Source organism: Mesoplodon mirus (assembly GCF_964341445.2).
Source record: "Mesoplodon mirus genome assembly, chromosome: 15".
NCBI classification, from domain to species: domain Eukaryota; kingdom Metazoa; phylum Chordata; class Mammalia; order Artiodactyla; family Ziphiidae; genus Mesoplodon; species Mesoplodon mirus.
In genome coordinates, this window is record NC_138991.1 from 26,282,608 (window position 1) to 26,300,153 (window position 17,546).

Here is a 17,546-nt window from a genome sequence, read left to right on the forward strand (position 1 = left end):
GGGGTGCCCCGTCCCTAAAGCCCTTGGCCCAATGCCCCCCCCACTCCTCCTCCCACAGGAATGTGGGCCGGGTTGGGGAACGCTGGGTTCTCAGCTGCAGCCCAGGGTGCTGGCTCCCCTGGCCATGAGAGAGGAGGGAGAGATGGAGGGAGGGAGGAGGTCATGGCCGGGGCAGTGGGGAAGGGATCAGATAGCCTCCTCCTGCCCCAGACACCCGCCGCCACTGGGGACAGGAGCCCGCTCTGCTTCTCAGTACTTCCTGCCTCTCCTTGGCGTGCCCCCCCAGACCTGACTGTGGGGTGGGGGGGCAGGAGGCATAGCTGGGTCTGCGGGGACTGAACTCCCCGCAGAAGGCTCCACGAGGCCATCTCCTCCTTGGGCTAGCCTTTCACCTTGGTGGTCTTGGTTCCCCTACCTGGGAAATGGGGAGGCTGGCCTACAATGATTTCTGAGTGGCTAGCCTCACTGAGAGCCAGGGTTTCTGGGAGGTCTGGCAGAAATTAGGGACGTGGCAGTGGCTTTAGGCCTAGGAACTTCTTCTATTTCTCAGGTATGGCTAAGAGAGGCAGCTCCTCACTGATGCTGGGACAGGATGTGGGTGGGCTGAAGGGTGAAAGGAGAGGGCCTGGGCTGGATTGCTGACACCAGGAACCTGGGGGTGGAGTTAATAGTGCCGGTAGCTGACAGCATGGATCCTGGGGTCTGAGCGCCTGGGTTTGAATCCAGCTCTTCCACTCTGTTCTCCATGCCTGTGGATAATCACTTCCATTTTCTGTGCCTCAGTTTCCTCATCTATAAGATGGGGGTAATAATCCTCCCAGGGCTGCTGGGAAAGTGAAATGAGGCAGTGAATGCTTGGCACACATTAAGTGCACCACGATGCCAGCCACCAGCGTGATTGTTTTGTCTCCCTGGGCGGTTGGGAGGCCCCTGGAGCTATAACGGATGTGGACGCGATGGGGAGGCGCTGCAGCTTGGTGGTTAAATGGGCATCGGGATGGGAGTTCAAGTCTGCGTGACCCTGGGCAAATGGCCACACCCCGCTGCGCCCTGGGCGGGGAACAGCAGAGGCGCCTACCGCAGAGGGTCTGTGAGGATTACACAGATCAGGCTTGGCACGGAGCCTGGCACATAGCGGGCGCTCCCTGAAGGAGAGCTGGGCAGATCGAATGGTACCGCCCCGCACAAAGGACAGGTGGGCAGCGTCCCAGGAGGGCGGGGAGCGGAGCAGGTGCGCGGAGAGTGGGGAGGCGGGGTCGAATAAGGGGGAACGCAGGGGCCGGCGGGCGGGCGCGCGCGCGCAGCAGGTGCGTGTCGAGTGGGCGGGGCCCCGCGCGGGCGGGGTCTCCAGGTGAGCGGGAGCGCGCCTCGAGGCCGGAGACTGGGGGAGGCGCGCCACCCCGGCCTACCCGCCGGAAAGCGCCCCTGTGTCTTTAACGCCCTCCTCCCCGCGTTCCTCCCCGCCCCCCCGCCCTCTTTGTGAGCCCCCCCAGCCGGGCTGCAGCCGCGGAGCCGTCCCCCCTGCACTGACAGCTGGTATCTAATTACTGTGTGAGAATGGAAAGTCAGGCTGTCCCAGCTCCGGGGAGAGGGGATTAACGTCTCCTGCAGAATACACTTCCTCTGGTGGGTTGCCATGGTTACTCTCATTACCTGCCTGCCCGCGAGGAGCCCGCGCGAGCCGCTCCAGCAGGCCCTCCGAACCCGGGCCCGGCGCGCGCGCTCATCCCGGCCCCTCCTCGCCGAGGCGCACGCGCGTGCGCCGTGGGGGGAGCGCGAGTAGCCTCACCCCCGTCCCCCCGCTCCCCGCCGGAGCAGCTGTCAGTGGCGCGCGCGGCTCGGCCAGTCCCAGCGCGCGCTGTCAACAGTCATTAGCGCGGGCCTTTCCCCTCCCCCTCCAGCCCCTCCTCCTCCCCCCAAGTCTGGGGTGGGGCCCGCACCTGGGGCCCCGCTCGTTAGCGCGCCCCGGCCGCCCGCCGCGGCCCCGAAGGGACCCGCCCGCTGGGTCTGCTTGGCTCAGGGCCGCCCCCTTCCGCCTCACCCCCACCTCAGCGACCCCACTCCCCTGCCCTTGGCCGCGGCGCTCGAGGGAGGCGGGTGCCCAGAATCCTGGAGCGCGCCCCTCCGTAGCGGTGACCGCGGTTATTTATGGATATCTCGCCCAGGATGGGGGCTATTTGTGCATCCTTTGGGTTCCCACAACCTTCCTGTGAGGTGGCGAAAGGCACTGCGCGTAGCGTATCGTGTCATCTCTGCACAGGAGGAAACTGAGGCCCAGGGTCAGGGCTCATTGTCCTCTGGCCTGTGACTTCACCTAGAGCACCTGCGCCCTCCTGGCACGCCCAGGCCAGAATTCCTATCCCTCAGGCCCTACCCTATCCTGCTTGAGAGTGCCTTAGCTACTCCCTCCCTCCATCCCTTAAACCAGGGTCATTGCCCCTCTCCTGCCAAGAGGGGGACACTTTGGCCCACTACACCCCTTTCTCTTCCCGATCCTTCCCGGTTCACCCTTTCCAGACATCCCACAGTTAACAAAACCAAAAAGAAAAAAAAAAGGAAAAAGAAAAACATTCAGAGCTGCTTGAAGGATATGGCATCCCTCAAAGGTAGTGCTGTTGTTTGGGGGCTGATCCCCAGCACCTTGCCTTGTGGCCCCGGGGTGTGCATTTCGGTACCCGGCGTGATTTGAAAGAAGATGGAGGTTCAGCGAAGCAGAAAGGAAGCCTTGGAATATATGAGGCCTGTTCCAGATGGCAGGTGCGATGCGGTGGCGGCTCTGCACTAACAGTTGGAGATTGTGCACAGGGGTGGAGAAGAGGCAACATTAAGCCCTCCACGCCCTGTTTGTGTATTTATTTATTTATGGGGGGGTGGTCTCATCCCTCCGCCCCATCCAGGCCTACAGAGCTCAGTGCAATCATGGGTCCGAAAATTCTGCTGTGAATCTTTATCTTGGAGTTTTCTGCTTTTGGTTTTGGTTTCCAGTCTGCAGTAAGTAGTGTTCATAATGGAGAGAAATTCAAATACTGTCCTTGTCCCGTTAAAGTAACGGCCCCTCTCAGTCATCTGAGTGCCCTTTACAAACTGTGACCGGCTTCTCTTGGGGATTCTGAGCAAAGAATTTCTGGATATTTGGGTGAAGGTCTTCATTCTGGTTTTCTGTTCTTTTCGTTCTCTCCATTTAGTTTGCTTTTTAAATTTCATCTCCACCATTTTCCTTTCCCTCTGAGGACCCTTTGCTGGAAGCTGACTTCTCCCCTTGGGTCTTCTTTCAGCCCTACCAGTAGTTGGAATGAGACTTTGTGGGAACCCCCCAAAACTGCTACCCCCATTTCCAAAACCTTGGTCCTGCCTGAATTTATTAAAGTGTGGTTTGGGGCACGGGAGGAATAGCCACAGTTCCAGAAGTTGGGAGGAACATGCAGCTAATAGCGTTTGCAGTAGCTTTTGCCTGTAATCTGGCTGGCCCTGATGGGATGGAGCAGCATCTTCACAGTTGCCTGTGCAATCAACCCCCTGAAGTCCTAGGGTCCCAAACAAGTGGTAGCCAAAGGTGTGTTTCCCCAGGAGTGGGTTCTGCTCACTGACTTTCTCCTCTGACAGCAATCTCGTTGATTTTTTTAAAAAATAATTTTATTTATTTATTTATTTTTGGCTGCGTTGGGTCTTTGTTGCCATGCGCGGGCTTTCTCTAGTTGCGGCGAGCGGGGTCTACTCTTCGTTACGGTGCGTGTGCTTCTCATTGCGGTGGCCTCTCCCGTTGCGGAGCACAGGCTCCAGGCGCACGGGCTTCAGTAGTTGTAGCACGTGGGCTCACTAGTTGTGGCACACGGGCTCCAGAGCACAGGCTCAGTAGTTGTGGCACACGGGCTTTGCTGCGCCGAGGCATGTGGGATCCTCCCAGACCAGGGCTCGAACCCGTGTCTCCTGCATTGGCAGGCGGATTCTTAACCACTGTGCCACCAGGGAAGCCCAATCTCGTTGATTTTTACTTTGTCGAGAGCTGCACCAAAAGGGCTCATCCTAAGGACTGTTTGCATGGTTTCTTCCTCTACCTTAGGAACCCAATTGAGAAATGTCCCCACTGTTTAGCCTCATTCTCTTAATCATGGACACTTCGTTGCTGGAAGGCATATGCCACTACTATAGTGATGGTGGTGCACTAAACGGCACCCCGGTGGCCTGAAACGGTGAGCCCACTTTGATAAGTGTATAACTTATTACCAGCAAGTGACTTTGAAGTTCCAGTGGAGATGACAGAACTGCAATCCATTAGCAATTGGACCTCACCTGCCATCAAGGGCAGGAGTCCGTTTAATTGGCTTAGTGGGAAGACAGGCAAGACTCAGTCAGATTCAGGAGCTCACCTGAGGGATGACTCCCAACAACAGCCCGCGAGGCCACCCAGGCAGGGCCTGGGAAGATATGCTCGTCTCTCTCCTAGGTTTGCAGTCCTGGGCACAGCAGTCTTTGTGCCGAGCATTCAGATCATTTGAGGAAACTGAGGAAGCCAGAAAAAGACCCATCAAGGGATGACCTGCTTAAGTATTAATTAATTTTGCCAGGGAGGACTTAAAAATCAGATGTCAGGATGCTGGGCACTCCCGCTCTTTCTATTTGTAATCCACATTAAGTCTCTGGGTAGGTGTTTTGAATTCATACTAATGTTGTCCAATAAGATTCTTTTCTTCCCACCATTAGGAAAATGGGCCTTCACTGGAGAAGAAAATATTAATATATTAGGCCTGGCAGCACTGAACATGTTTATTCTTTTTTAAAAAATATTTATTTATTTATTTGGCTGTGCCACCTGCGGGATCTTCATTGTGGCATGTGGAATTTTTAGTTGCGGCATGCGGGATCTAGTTCCCTGACCAGGGATTGAACTCGGGCCCCCTGCATTGGGAACATGGAGTCTTAACCACTGGACCACCAGGGAAGTCCCAGAACGTGTTTATATTCATTATCCAATGCCAGTTTCCTTACTAGTTACCTCCCTGTCTCAATCAGAGACATTCTAATCAGCAGTTCCCCAAATCTCTCATGCATTAGAATCATCTGGGGGGGTCTGTTAAAATCCTCAGAGTGTCAGATTTGGTAGGTCTGAGGTGGAACCTGAGAATTGCATTTCTAACAAGTTCCCAGGTGATGCCTAGGGACCACACTTTGTGAACCATTGTTATAAATATTCTGAAATACCAGCCTTGCTTAAGTAGACATTTGGTGGTTTCCTCAATGACTTGCAACCTGGCCTTTAGTTTGGAACCCAGATGGGCTGGTTTTAAGGAAGATGGTAATATCCAAGAAAGTTTGTAGCTCCATGAAATTTTTTTTTTTTTTTTGATTTATTTTTGGCCGTGTTGGGTCTGTTGCTGCGCTGACTTTCTTTAGTTGTGGTGAGCAGGGGCTACTCTTTGTTGTGGTGTGCAGACTTCTCATTGCTGTGGCTTCTCATCGCGGAGCACGGGCCGTAGGCGAGCGGGCTCTGGAGCGCAGGCTCAGTAGTTGTGGCGCACAGGCTTAGTTGCTCCGCGGCACGTGGGATCTTCCCGGACCAGGGCTCGAACCTGTATCCCCTGCATTGACAGGCAGATTCTTAACCTCTGCGCCACCAGGGAAGTCCCACTCCATGAGTTTTTGACAACTATTGCCATGTCTGGTTTTGTTGGCCCAAGTCTGGCTGGCTGTTTTGGAGTTAGCTGTTTCAAAAGGATGTAGTAAGTTACCATGGCAATATTCTTCCCCACACAGGAAGGCCCCAGAGGTCGGTCCTGCACAACTGACCATGTGTTTTTCATGGCTTTTCCCATGGGGTGCTGCAGGGTTCCATTCCATCACTCCTGGTTGGCATTCCCAGGAAGTGGGGAATAGCCAAGGGGCTCCAGCCCCACTCTTTATCCAGCCTGTAAATGAAGTGAGCTTCCTTTGTCAACCCAGGGCCCAGCTTGCTTAGGGCTGTGGATCAGACTAAGCTAACTTGGGTACAAAGCAGAGGTGGTTGGCAGAGGCATCCCAAGGCTATGCGGAAGGTGCTGTCCGCTCCCCAATTAGCAGCTCAAGCATTGTAGTACTGCGTCTGGATTCTCGGCTAGGAAAGGCATGCCTGTCCTGCAGCATTTAGCATGAAAGTTATTACCTCTGTGGATGCAGGGCATGGCAGAGATGTCTGCGGCACGTGACTGCCGTGCGATCCCTTTGTTCTCTTCCCAGGGTTCTCCTTGAAGGCCACACAGATATCCTGGTGTTCCACCCTCAGGGTGTAGTACACATGGTGTCCAGGTGGCCACAGCTCACCAGAGGACAGTTCAAGGTGTGGCTCTGCAGACCTTGTGTGGTTTGAACTCTGGTTGCTACGGGCCCTCTCCTTTCCTGTGTACATCTCTGCAGTTGAGATAGACTGATTACAGGACCCAGGTTTGAACAGCACAGGAGAGCACAATCCATTTTTAAAGAGGGAGCATCCCTGAAGAGTTTCTCTGGGTTAATTTTATGGTCACGTTGGGCCAGGTACAAAGCTGTTGGTTACCCGCGTCTGCCTGTGAATGGAGGTGGGAGGCTGGGACCAAGGCAGGCCAGGCACTGGGCAGTTTTGCTGTTTAATCTGAGTTCGTTAGTTATACCTTGACTTTAGGAAAGCTTATTCCGAGTGTGAGTGACAGCCTTAGCATGTTATTTTGCATAAGATTCTGCATCTCTTCTGATGGTGGTTATTACCTCGGGGGACCCCTTCTGTAACCTGAATGGATCAGAGGGACAGGAGATAAAGAACAGATTCCTAAACACAAAATGTCCAAACGCAGTGGATCTGAAGGGAAGAAATGACCATTTACAAGCCTCTATGTGGCAGATGCCTGACTTACGTTCTTACCTGAGCCTTAGAACATCCAACTAGGACTTTTTAGGCTCATTTTACAGGTGAGAGGAAACTGAGTTTTTTTTAAATTAATTAATTTATTTTTGGCTGCATTGGGTCTTCGTTGCTGTGCGCAGGCTTTCTCTAGTTGCAGTGAGCGGGGGCTACTCTTAGTTGCGGCACGCGGGCTTCTCACTGCGGTGGCTTCTCTCGTTGTGGAGCACGGGCTCTAGGCGTGCAGGCTTCAGTAGTTGTGGCATGCAGCCTTCAGTAGTTGTGGCTTGCGGGCTCTAGAGTGCTCAGTAGTTGTGGTGCACGGGCTTAGTTGCTCCGCGGCATGTGGGATCTTCCCGGACCAGGGCTCGAACCCGTATCCCCTGCATTGGCAGGTGGATTCTTAACCACTGCGCCACCAGGGAAGCCCAGGAAACTGAGTTTTAAGAGGTGAAGAAGTGACCTGCCCAAGGTCACCAAGCTGGTTAGGGGGCACTTTCCATCTCACTTATCTAAAATATTATCTTTCATCAGATTGTCTTCTTTCTCTCTTCCTTCTCATCAAATTTTATCAACTTTTTCCAGAAGTATCTGTGTTCTGGCCTGAAATAATTTTATGAGCAGAGAGGTCTATTCACTTGTAAGCAGCGAAACCCATCATTATGCCTCTGGGACTCAGATTATTGAAATCTGGAACTACCCACCCCATTATACTTCTAAAAAATATACTTTTTAAAATTAAGTATAACAGACACAGAGAAAAGTACACAAATTGTAAGTGTTCAGATCAATGGCTTTTTATAAACTGAACCCACCCCCGCTCAAGAAATAGAAACCCAGTTGTATTTTTTTTTTCTTTTCTTTTCTTTTTGCGGTACGCGGGCCTCTCACTGCTGTGGCCTCTCCCGTTGCAGAGCACAGGCTCCGGACATGCAGGCTCAGCGGCCATGGCTCACGGGCCCAGCCGCTCCGCGGCATGTGGGATCTTCCCAGACCAGGGCACAAACCCATGTCCCCTGCATCGGCAGGCGGACTCTCAACCACTGCACCACCAGGGAAGCCCCCCAGTTGTATTTTCATTCTTAAGTTTCTTTTGTTTGTTTTTGCCAATGTGAACCTCTGGTTAGAAGTGTACTGTAACTGACCTGTCATAATATTTGTCCCGTGCAGCTCTGTCACGGCAGTATTTGAAGATCTCCAAAATGCTGGTAGTTACAAGTCAGCTAATGAATTAGTCGCTGATGAGCCCAGGACTTCAGAGGGGGACTTCAGATACCCTCAAGACAGAGATAACAGTAACTTCTGAGAGGGTTTAAGAATAGCAGTCATGGAATTTTACAGCTCATCTCATAAGTGAAGCTCAGGGAGGTTGAAGAGTTTGCCTACAATCTCACAGCAAGCAGGACCAGCAAGCTGCTCTTCCTACACAGGCGCGCGTGCGCGCGCGCGCGCACACACACACACACACACACACACACACACACCCCACCCAGGTACCTGCTGAGAAGTCCCCATTGCAATGGATGCAGGGCCAGTGAGGTCACCACCCAGGGTCATCACTCATGGACGCTGCCCACTAGCCCTAGGGTTTGGTCCCTACGTCCCAGATGCCCTTCCTTTCCCACCTGCTCTCGAGTGGGCCACTGGCAAAGAGATAGCCCTGCTATCCTATCATGGCACGTTGAGGAAGTTGCTGGATAAAAGCAAACCCTGCCTGTGCCCAGAATGTATTGTGAGTGAGTGTCCCATCCAGCGTGCCCTCGATTCTCCTCAGACGACAAAGACCAGAGTCCTGAGCCAGCTCTGACCCTTACCAGCCACCATCCCACAGGCAGGTCCTGACCCTAATGGTCTCCCAGGCTTGTCGCGATGTTCAGCCCTGTCCTGGCTGGGGGAAGCTTGGCAATCGGCAAAGCACTTCTTAATGACAATATTTATCCAGCAGTTTCTGTGGCCAGGCTTGGTGCTAAGTGCCGCACACACATTTCATTTACTCCTCTCAGCAGCTCATGGGAAAGATGCTTCTGTTATGCCGATCTTCTAGGTAAAGGACCTGAGGCTCAGAAAAGCAAAATACCTGCTCAGGGTCACACAGCCGCTTAAATGAAGGGGCCCCATTGAAACTGGAGAAGTGTGTGTCTAAGCTACCCTGCCCGGCTGCCGCTTATAACCACCCAGTCATTCAGCAGCTGTTTATTGAGCCTACTATGTGCCAGGCATTGTGCTCGGTGCTGGGGAGACAGCTGTGAGCCCCCAGAAGAACACCCCCTTTCCCCCTCCAAAGAGCCAGCATTCTTGAGTGGGATCTTTTGGGGAAGAATTCTCTTGGAGATTTGTGTTTTGAGCACTTGTAGAGAAGAGCCTGCCTCCTTTTCCCAAATCCCCCCTCCCAAACACTGCTTGCTTTTCCTCTTTGAAACCCCCAGAGCCCTCCAAGTCTCCACTTCGGGACATGATGGCTGAAAGCCCAGTGTCCCTGAGATCCTGGCACACCTTTTTGGGGCCAGCTGACAGCACTCGTGCCAGCCCAATAAGAGGCTCGGGGGGTCCACGGCCACCCCACTCATGTGGCCCTGCCACCTCCACGTGGCCTTGTGTCTGTTATTTTCTACATCTCCACACACACAAAGAGCCCGAGTGCTGTTGCTGGCGCTCAGCTGCTGGAGTGGGGAGGTGGGCAGCGGTGAAAAGCTTTTCTGAAAGGCCAGGGCGAGGCAGGAGTCACCCAGGTGATCCGAGCCGTTTCCCTGGGACCCTAGCCCAAGACCACAGCGAAAGGTTACTGCTAATTGGGGAGCTCTTGATGGGGCCGCATCTATTTAGCACCGCCCCCCTCCCCAGAGACTTCCAGGATGGTCTTGGCACAGTGTGTGATTCGAAAGCTCCCTTCTGAGTCTGGCACAATCTGTCTGAAATTGTGAACATGGTGGCTCTTGGTTTTTTAATTTGTTGTTTTTCTCTGCCCATTGTTTCTGGCAGATTTAGTAGCAGCAGCCACCCTTGACTCTGGAAGCCCCCTCCCTAGGGCCCTCTCAGCAGGCTCCTGTCCCCCAGCCCCCCAGACCTACCATCGGAGGCCTTATGGGGTCACCGAGCAGCGGTGTCCCTGCCCCTGACCCACTGCCCAGCCACAGGGCCTACCTCTCACCCTGCCATCATCCCTGACACTAACACAGCTTGTCCACCCTGTCGCAGGGGGCAGATGGCCTGTCGGAGCCGGAGGGCATCTCTCTGAAGCGGGTCGCTGTGGTGGAAGATTTCTTTGACATCATCTACTCGATGCATGTGGAGAGCTCAGCGGAGCCAGGCAAAGCCCCCAAGCACGCTGGGCAGAAGAAAACCTACCGAGCGGTGAGATTTCTGTCTCTTTGCCTCTGCTGGCAGCCCCAGGCCTTGGCAGGAGGCCATGGGCTCCGCACATGTTGGGCAGGGGGGTGGGGCAGGGAGCTGAGGCGTGATGAAACAGCCTTTGGGGACCCAGGGGGGCACAGGGCAAGGGCATGGCAGCCAGAGATGGCTCATGGGGTGAGGGGGCGGGCTCTGTGGTCTGAGCACAAAGGAGAAGCAGGTTGAAGGGAGTGAGAGGGAGGGAAGGAGAGGGATGAGGGAAGGAGGAAAGCCCTCCTCTTCCTGGTTTCTGCTTCACTCCATCCCCCCAGCCCCAGCCTGGGACCGCAGTTGGGGGTGGGGTGGCTAGATAATAATAATCATCAGAGCAAATGCTTCCATGGCATTTACTGTGTGCCAGGCCTGTCCTGAATACTCCCAACGTGTGAATTCATTCAGCCCCTACGACCCTGTGAAGTCAGTGCTGGAAGTTCCCCAGGGGAAGTCTGAGGACCTGGGCCCCACCCTCTAGGAAAGCACAGTTCGATTTGGGGTGGGGAGGCTGAGCGCAAAACCAAGATACGAGAAACAGAAATGTGTCCAAGACTAGCTTCGAGGGAACAAGAACCCAGGTACGCCTGGTCGTTCAGCAAAGGCCCCTCCAGAGACCAACTTTCAATGCTAAGCCAGGGGGGCTTCATGGAGAAGGTGGCAGGTGAGCTAGCAGAAGCTTTGGGTAGGCAGAGGAGAGCAGAGGCGGCAACCTAGGGTGGGAAGCGTCACACATGGGGGCAGTGGAGGGGGTGGTGGCCAGAGCAGGAGGGACCTGCCTGGGTTCTGGTCCTGCCCCCCCATTGACCCCCATTGCCGTGGCTCATGCACAGCTCTGAACCACTTGTCTGGCACCCACCACTAAACCAGTAAAGCCAAGCACTTTATGTTCATTCAAGCCTCACAGCAGTCCTGTGACAGAGGTGCTGTGGCCCATTTCACGTTGAGGAAACCGAGACCCAGAGAGTTAGGCTACCGCCCTAAGGTCACACAGCACTCTAGTGGCAGTCAGCTCTGTGTTGACTTTCTCTCTGGCTTCCTAGAGACCTGCCCCTCTGTGATGGGGCTACCTCACCCAAAGCGGATGCGAACCCTCCAAGTTCTTTTATAAATAGCCTCGGAGTGCAGTGGAGGTGGCCTGTATAAGTCTATAATTTCCCTATATGGCCTGATTTTTTTTTTTTTTTTTTTTTGTGCGGTACGCGGGCCTCTCACTGCTGTGGCCTCTCCCGTTGCGGAGCACAGGCTCCGGATGCGCAGGCTCAGCGGCCATGGCTCACGGGCCCCGCCGCTCCGCTGCATATGGGATCTTCCCGGACCGGGGCATGAACCCGTGTCCCCTGCATCAGCTGGCGGACTCTCAACCACTGCACCACCAGGGAAGCCCCTGACTTTTTAAAAAAAAAAATCCAATAATCTGGTTTGTCCTTGTCCTCAGAAGATGGCCTTTGCTCTAAATGAGTCTTAAGGATGGACCCACATGACAAGGACCTCAGAGAGATGAGCGGTCAGGCTGAGGGAAGCAGGAGATGATTGTACTATCTGCCCCGACCTGTCCTGCTTCTCAGCACTTGTGCGTTGGGCAACGGCTTGTGGGAAGGGAGTTCTGAGGGTATTTCCACCAGAGGGTCATAAATGAAGGGAGGGATACCCGAGCTGGGGCCTGTGTGGGCCCCTTGGTACTGATGCAACCCCGCACACTTTCTCAGCGTTGAATTTGCCTCGCTGGGAGCCGGCACGTACCAGGCTCTGCGCTCAGCACGTCCCCCGCACCAGCTCTCTGAGCCATCACAGGATGAAGCAGGTGCTACTGTTACCCCCATTTTACAGATGAGGAAAACGAGGCTCAGAGAGATGATTAAACCTGGCTTGAGGTCATCCAGCTGATGTTCAGAACCAGGCAGCTGTCCCAGAGCCCACACCCTGACCACCACACACGCCACCTCTCTACAAACCTCCTATGGCCAGCTAGTGGGGTCCACTGACTTGCTTGTCGAAGTAGACAGTCTTGGACCAACCAGACTTCATGATTTCCCTGGTCCCCTGGGTGCCCAGCCCCAAGTCTCACCCTCAGGCACTTCCTGGGTGTTTACGAAGGCTGGGGTCTTCGAGCTCTGTGCTGCGGAGAGGGCGGGGCTGGCTGCACCCGCCAGGCTCTGCGTCTCTGGGCCAAGCGGACGTCCAGCCCTTGGCTCTGCGCTTCCTGGCTTCTCGTCCATATGCCCGCCGCGTGCCCCACTTCCCGCTGCCCAGCCTGGAGCTGGCACATGACTGGCAGCGAGCCAGCTGGGCTGCGTGCAGAGCTGGAATTTCAGCAGCAGGGCCAAGGCTGAGGGAGCAGGCCAGGCCCTCCTTCAGTGGGTGTGAGGCCAGGGGGGCCGCCGTACCCCCTTCCTCCCCCGTGTGCCTCCTCTCCCTTCCCCCCTCTTCTCCATCTGTCACCCTTCTCATTGCCACCCTTTTCCTTTTTGGGGGGATGGGGTGGTGCCCGCATGCTTTTGTCCTCTTTTCACCTGCTCCCATTCTCCTCAACCTAAGCCTGGCTCTTCAGCCCCATCCATGCCTGTGGAAAGAGACCCGCCCCCCCACCCCCAAGGAAGCTCCGTGCTGATGGGTCCAGAGGGGCACAGCCTGGCGCTGCGGGCTTTGCATCAGGCCCTTAGGAGGGACGTTTGGACCTGCCTGTGTGTGCTTTACCAAACCTGAATCCTGGGACTGCCTTGCTGTCTCTGGGGACACCTGGGACCTTCCGGATTCTTACAGGCCTGGGGTGCCTGAGGGAGCTGGAGACTGGAAGGGAGATGGGCAGGCTTGTTCAGGGCATTAAAGGAGGCACCTTCTTCAGTGGGAAAAGGACTTTCTAGGGATCAGAGAGGGCAGGTAATGAGCTTTCTGAAACTGGAGGTCTCTGAGCCAGGGGTAGATGGCCGTTTACGATGGACAATACAGGGGAGTCCCATCTTGGGCAAGAAGCCCTTGCCTTACTTTGCTTCTGATGCAGCATGACCTGAGGTCCAGAGGATCCCAGGGAGTCTTGCCAAGGCAGGGGTGTGGGTTCTACAAAGTTCCCTGAAGCCACATAGAGGACTGGTCCTTTTTCAAGGGGTGTTTCTGGTGTCTGCACCCATCTGAATTAGGGTGATCCCCTTTGCTTCCTTCCTCTTTCCCAGGGTGCTAGATCGGGTTCTGGAGTCCTGATCTGGCTGCCCAGACCACTTTGGAGTTGGGGCCAGATGTGGTCAGCAGCTGCTCCAGGCCCACCACGTGCTAATCCACCCGCAGGGCAGAAGGAGGATCTTGTAAAGTGGCGCAAATCCCCCCAATTGGCCTCATCTGTCTTTGTTGACCTCTGAGTTGGGGACCGAAAATGGGGCCTTGCAAGTCAGCAACTCTGCAAATAGCTTCTGCTCTCCCTGCCAGCGAAATCTCACTCAGTTTTTACTACTAAGAGAAACGTAAAAGGCAGATGCATGTATGGGTTTCAATGTCCAGGCAGGAGGCCTGAGAGCAAGGCAACAGACAGTCCAGGGCCGCCAAGGGCAGCTGGGTGGGGACAGGGGTCCTGGAGCTTCCCCTCTTAAATGCAACAGCTCCATCTTTATCTGTGTCATGTTTTGGGCTTCAGGATAAGAGTCTATTTCCAGAACACTGTCTGTAGCTCTAAAACTATCTGAAAACCACCATCCTACTGACTAGGGCATCAGCTGGGATGATCCTCCTTGTTTCAACTCATCCTGTGGGTCCTGTGGCCTTGGGCATCTGTGCAGTCAAACAGAAATGGAGGTCCCATTTCTCATGTGGACAAGGCAGGAGCATGAACCAAAAGATGCCCACAGGAGGTTGAAGGCCCCAGTGGGGGAAGGCATCGTCCTCCATTCGGGTCCCTGCAGCAGCGTGGAGCTGGACTCTGCACTTTACTGGCTCCCCGGGGAGCTCTTAGTGAGGCTGCAGACATTCCAGCCATGCAGGGCAGGGCTTCCCTTCCGGGCCCCCTCGGAGAGCTCCAAGGACTTCTTACCCACCTGCCTTTGGTCCAGCCCACCTGCCCATCCATGGGACCCAGGGCCAGAAGGCGTGTGCCCAGTGCGCCACCTCCCTGTGGCACTCCGGCCAGCCTTTGCATACTGCTGGGTCCCTGCCAAGGCCGGGAGAGCTGGGGCTGCCACTCCGGCCCCTGGGCAGGACTCTCTCTCGTAACTGTCCCTGTGCCCACAGTGGGCCAGGCGGCAAGCATGGCCTCTGCCTATGCCACAGGCAACCCTCAGCAGAGCAGCCCACCCAGGAAGGCTCTTCCTGAGCCCTGCAGAAACTCTGTCTCTGCCCAGCGGCCGGTGAGCTCCGGGTAGTAAAGTAGGGCTTCTTTCCCCATGGTGTCACCCTTCCTTTCCCAGCAGACTTCAACCCTCTTCCTCCACGCCCTCACCTCAGCTCTTCTGGGGCCTGACCAGAGAGGCCACACCTCAGGCACCTAGGAGGTCACCTGCTGGCCCAACTGAGCCTTGGCGCTCTGCTTGGCACAGTGGGCATCCTCCCCTCTTGCCCATTGACTCCTGCAGCCGTCAGCCCCTCAGCAGGACCCATCCCTCCCAACCCCGCAGGTCCAAGAGGGACCTGCCATCCCTAAGACTGCCAGGCAGCCCCTGGCTGGGGATGAAGATGTCCGCGTGCGTGGCAGGAGAGCCCCCGTGCCTCGGCCCTCACGCCCTCCCATCCACCGGCTCCAATCAGAGAGCAGGGCTTTGCCCTTGTCCCTGACCTCCAGAGGAAGGCAATCAGACAGGGAATTTGGAAGGGAGATAACTCATCAAGGAGACTGCCTGCTCCGCAGAGCATCAAATCAGCTGAGAAATAACCATTGTGTCACCAAAATCAACTCTGCATTTGTAGCCGGCCACCAGGCAGGAGCGGCCCCTGGAGCTCCGCAGGCAGCACAGCCTAAGCTGGTCTTCTGAGAGCCTGGCCGCAGCCGGGGTTGGGGGGGGGGCCCTGGCACCCCCCCCAACCCCATCCACTCTGCCTCACCCTGCCCTGCTTCCTAGCCACCACAGAGATGGGGCTGGGCACGTGTCCACCCCGCAGGAGCAGACCAGGTGCGTCCTGGAGAGCGGCCCCTCCTACTGTGGGCTGACCAGCACCCTTGGCCAACTTTCCTGGCTGGGCTGCGGCGAGAACGGCGGAATGCTAGGGTGGTGCTGCCCCTTAGTGGAGAGGAGCGGGAGGGCCCGGGCTCTGGGAACCGTGAAAACCAACAACTGGGCAGCCACCGGCCTCAGCCAGGAAACCCGGGTCCAAGAGGTCCCTCTGGCCCCCTCAGGCAGCCAAACCAGGACCAGTGGGTTTCCCAAAACCCAGAGCAAGAGGAGAGGACTGAGCTTCTGGGCCCACACCCCGCTCTTCCCCACTCCCCCACCCAGTCTCTTTCTTGTGTTGCCTCCCATCTCTTTCACCTTCCCTCCCACACTGCTTACTCTTTCTCCCGAGCTAGGGGAGGCCCTCTGGAGACAGCTATGGGGCGTGACCTGGAGCTTGGGTTCTAGTCTGGCATTGCTCTAAGGAGCTGTGTGATCTTGAGCGAATTGGTTCACCTCTCTGGGCCTCATAAACTCACCTGGAACATGGGGGTCCCTAAGAGTCTGTCCAATTTGAAAAATCGGACCGCTTGGCATCAGCCTTTCACAGCTCTCTTGATCTGTGAGTAGATCAAGGAATAGCCTGTAGAGCTTTGGGTTCCGTTTATAGGCCCGGAGCCGGTAGCTTTATAAGTGAGGCTCAGTTTCTTCATCTCGAATTGTGGAAGTTGTCTCCTCCTACCCTAGACCAACGTTTATCAAGTCATTTTTCAGTAGTTGCAATGATATGTTGAGAGGAATATTCCCAACTTATGAGAACATAGGTTAAAGACTAGACGATGTTTCAATGTTTTGCTTTTTCAATTTTTAAGCTTCTTTAATTTAAAATTTTAAAACTGCTGGTATTCTGCAAAAGTACTGACTCATTTCCATGGCTGAGGCTCTAAGACATCTGCTCCTTGCTCCCCAAATCCCTAACCTTCCTGGCAAAGGCAAAGTGCCTGCCACCAAAGCACAGCCCTTGGTGAACCGGTGACCAAGCCGCCTCCCCATGGATCCACGTAACAGCAAACCTCCTCTCTCCCCCAGATCGCCGAGACCTACGCCTTCCTTCCGCGAGAGGCTGTGACCCGGTTCCTGATGAGCTGCACAGAGTGTCAGAAGAGGATGCACTTTAATTCCAACGGCCTGGAGCCCAAAGGTAGGGGAGGAGGTGGGCGTGCTGGAGGCTTAGGGGAGGCTCTGCCGGGAGGGGCTCTCCCCCAGAAGGGCCTGTCCTTTGCTGGCACGGACAGAAAAGTGCATGGCCAGCAGTTGTCACAATTCCCAGAGGCCAGTGTGGGTCCATGGAGCTACCCAGAGAGCCTCATTTTAGGTTTGTTTTTTTAAAAACTTTTTTTAAATGCCAAGTTTCACTTAAAAACCAATAGCGCATTCCTACTGCCCTTCAAGACTCTCCTCTCCCACCAAGGTTCCAGATGGAAATGGCCACCTCGCCCCATTCCCTAAGCTCTGCAATACTCACCCCCCAGATCTCACCCCAGGCGGTGTGCACGTGGATCTGGTCTCACTGCCCCGACTGTACAGTCTCTGAGGACAAGAGCACACCCCCCACTGCGTGCACCCTCCTACCCTATAGCCACCCACCTGCCATTAGCAGGCCTCCCTAAGTATTTGTCCCCTGCCCCCCACCTCCAGTGCACACCCAGGAGATCTGTGCAGATTCGTTAGAATTGAAAATGCCCAGGGCTTCCCTGGTGGCGCAGTGGTTGGGAGTCCACCTGCCGATGCGGGGGACGCGGGTTCGTGCCCCGGTCCGGGAGGATCCCACATGCTGCGGAGTGGCTGGGTCCGTGAGCCATGGCTGCTGAGCCTGTGCGTCCGGGGCCTGTGCTCCGTGGCGGGAGGGGCCACGGCAGTGAGAGGCCCGCGTACCGCAAAAAAAAAAAAAAAGAAAATGCCCAGAGTACTTGTGATCAGCCGAAGGTGGTCCCTTAGACCCACATCCAAGCTCTCCAGCTCTACCCTGCCCAGTGAGACGCAGCAAGGACCCCCGCTTCAGTCTCCCACAGCCTGTACCTGAACATCCCAGAGGCCTCCAGTAAGTCTGGACCATCTGTTCGCAGGTGGCTTTGGCATAGCGAGACAGGCCGCTATGTTTGGCTGGTATGACTAACTCAGCACTGAGAAATGATGCCCCGGTGGGTGACTTATCAGGGCTTCTAGGCATCAGGCCCGCAAAAGTTGCTGAG

The 17,546-nt window shown here is 55.5% G+C and overlaps 1 protein-coding gene across 1 annotated transcript in view; it reads left to right on the forward strand.

Annotated features, from left to right (window-relative positions):
- The window catches only part of NOL4L (nucleolar protein 4 like), a gene marked incomplete at its 5' end in the record, with an annotated part of 131,482 nt that overhangs the window by 41,463 nt on the left and 72,473 nt on the right, over positions 1-17,546 (forward strand). The window contains 2 exons of the mRNA XM_082644853.1: positions 10,043-10,198; positions 16,384-16,495. Of these exons, the coding sequence (XP_082500979.1) occupies positions 10,043-10,198; positions 16,384-16,495 (268 nt within the window). The remainder of the gene's footprint in view (positions 1-10,042; positions 10,199-16,383; positions 16,496-17,546) is intronic.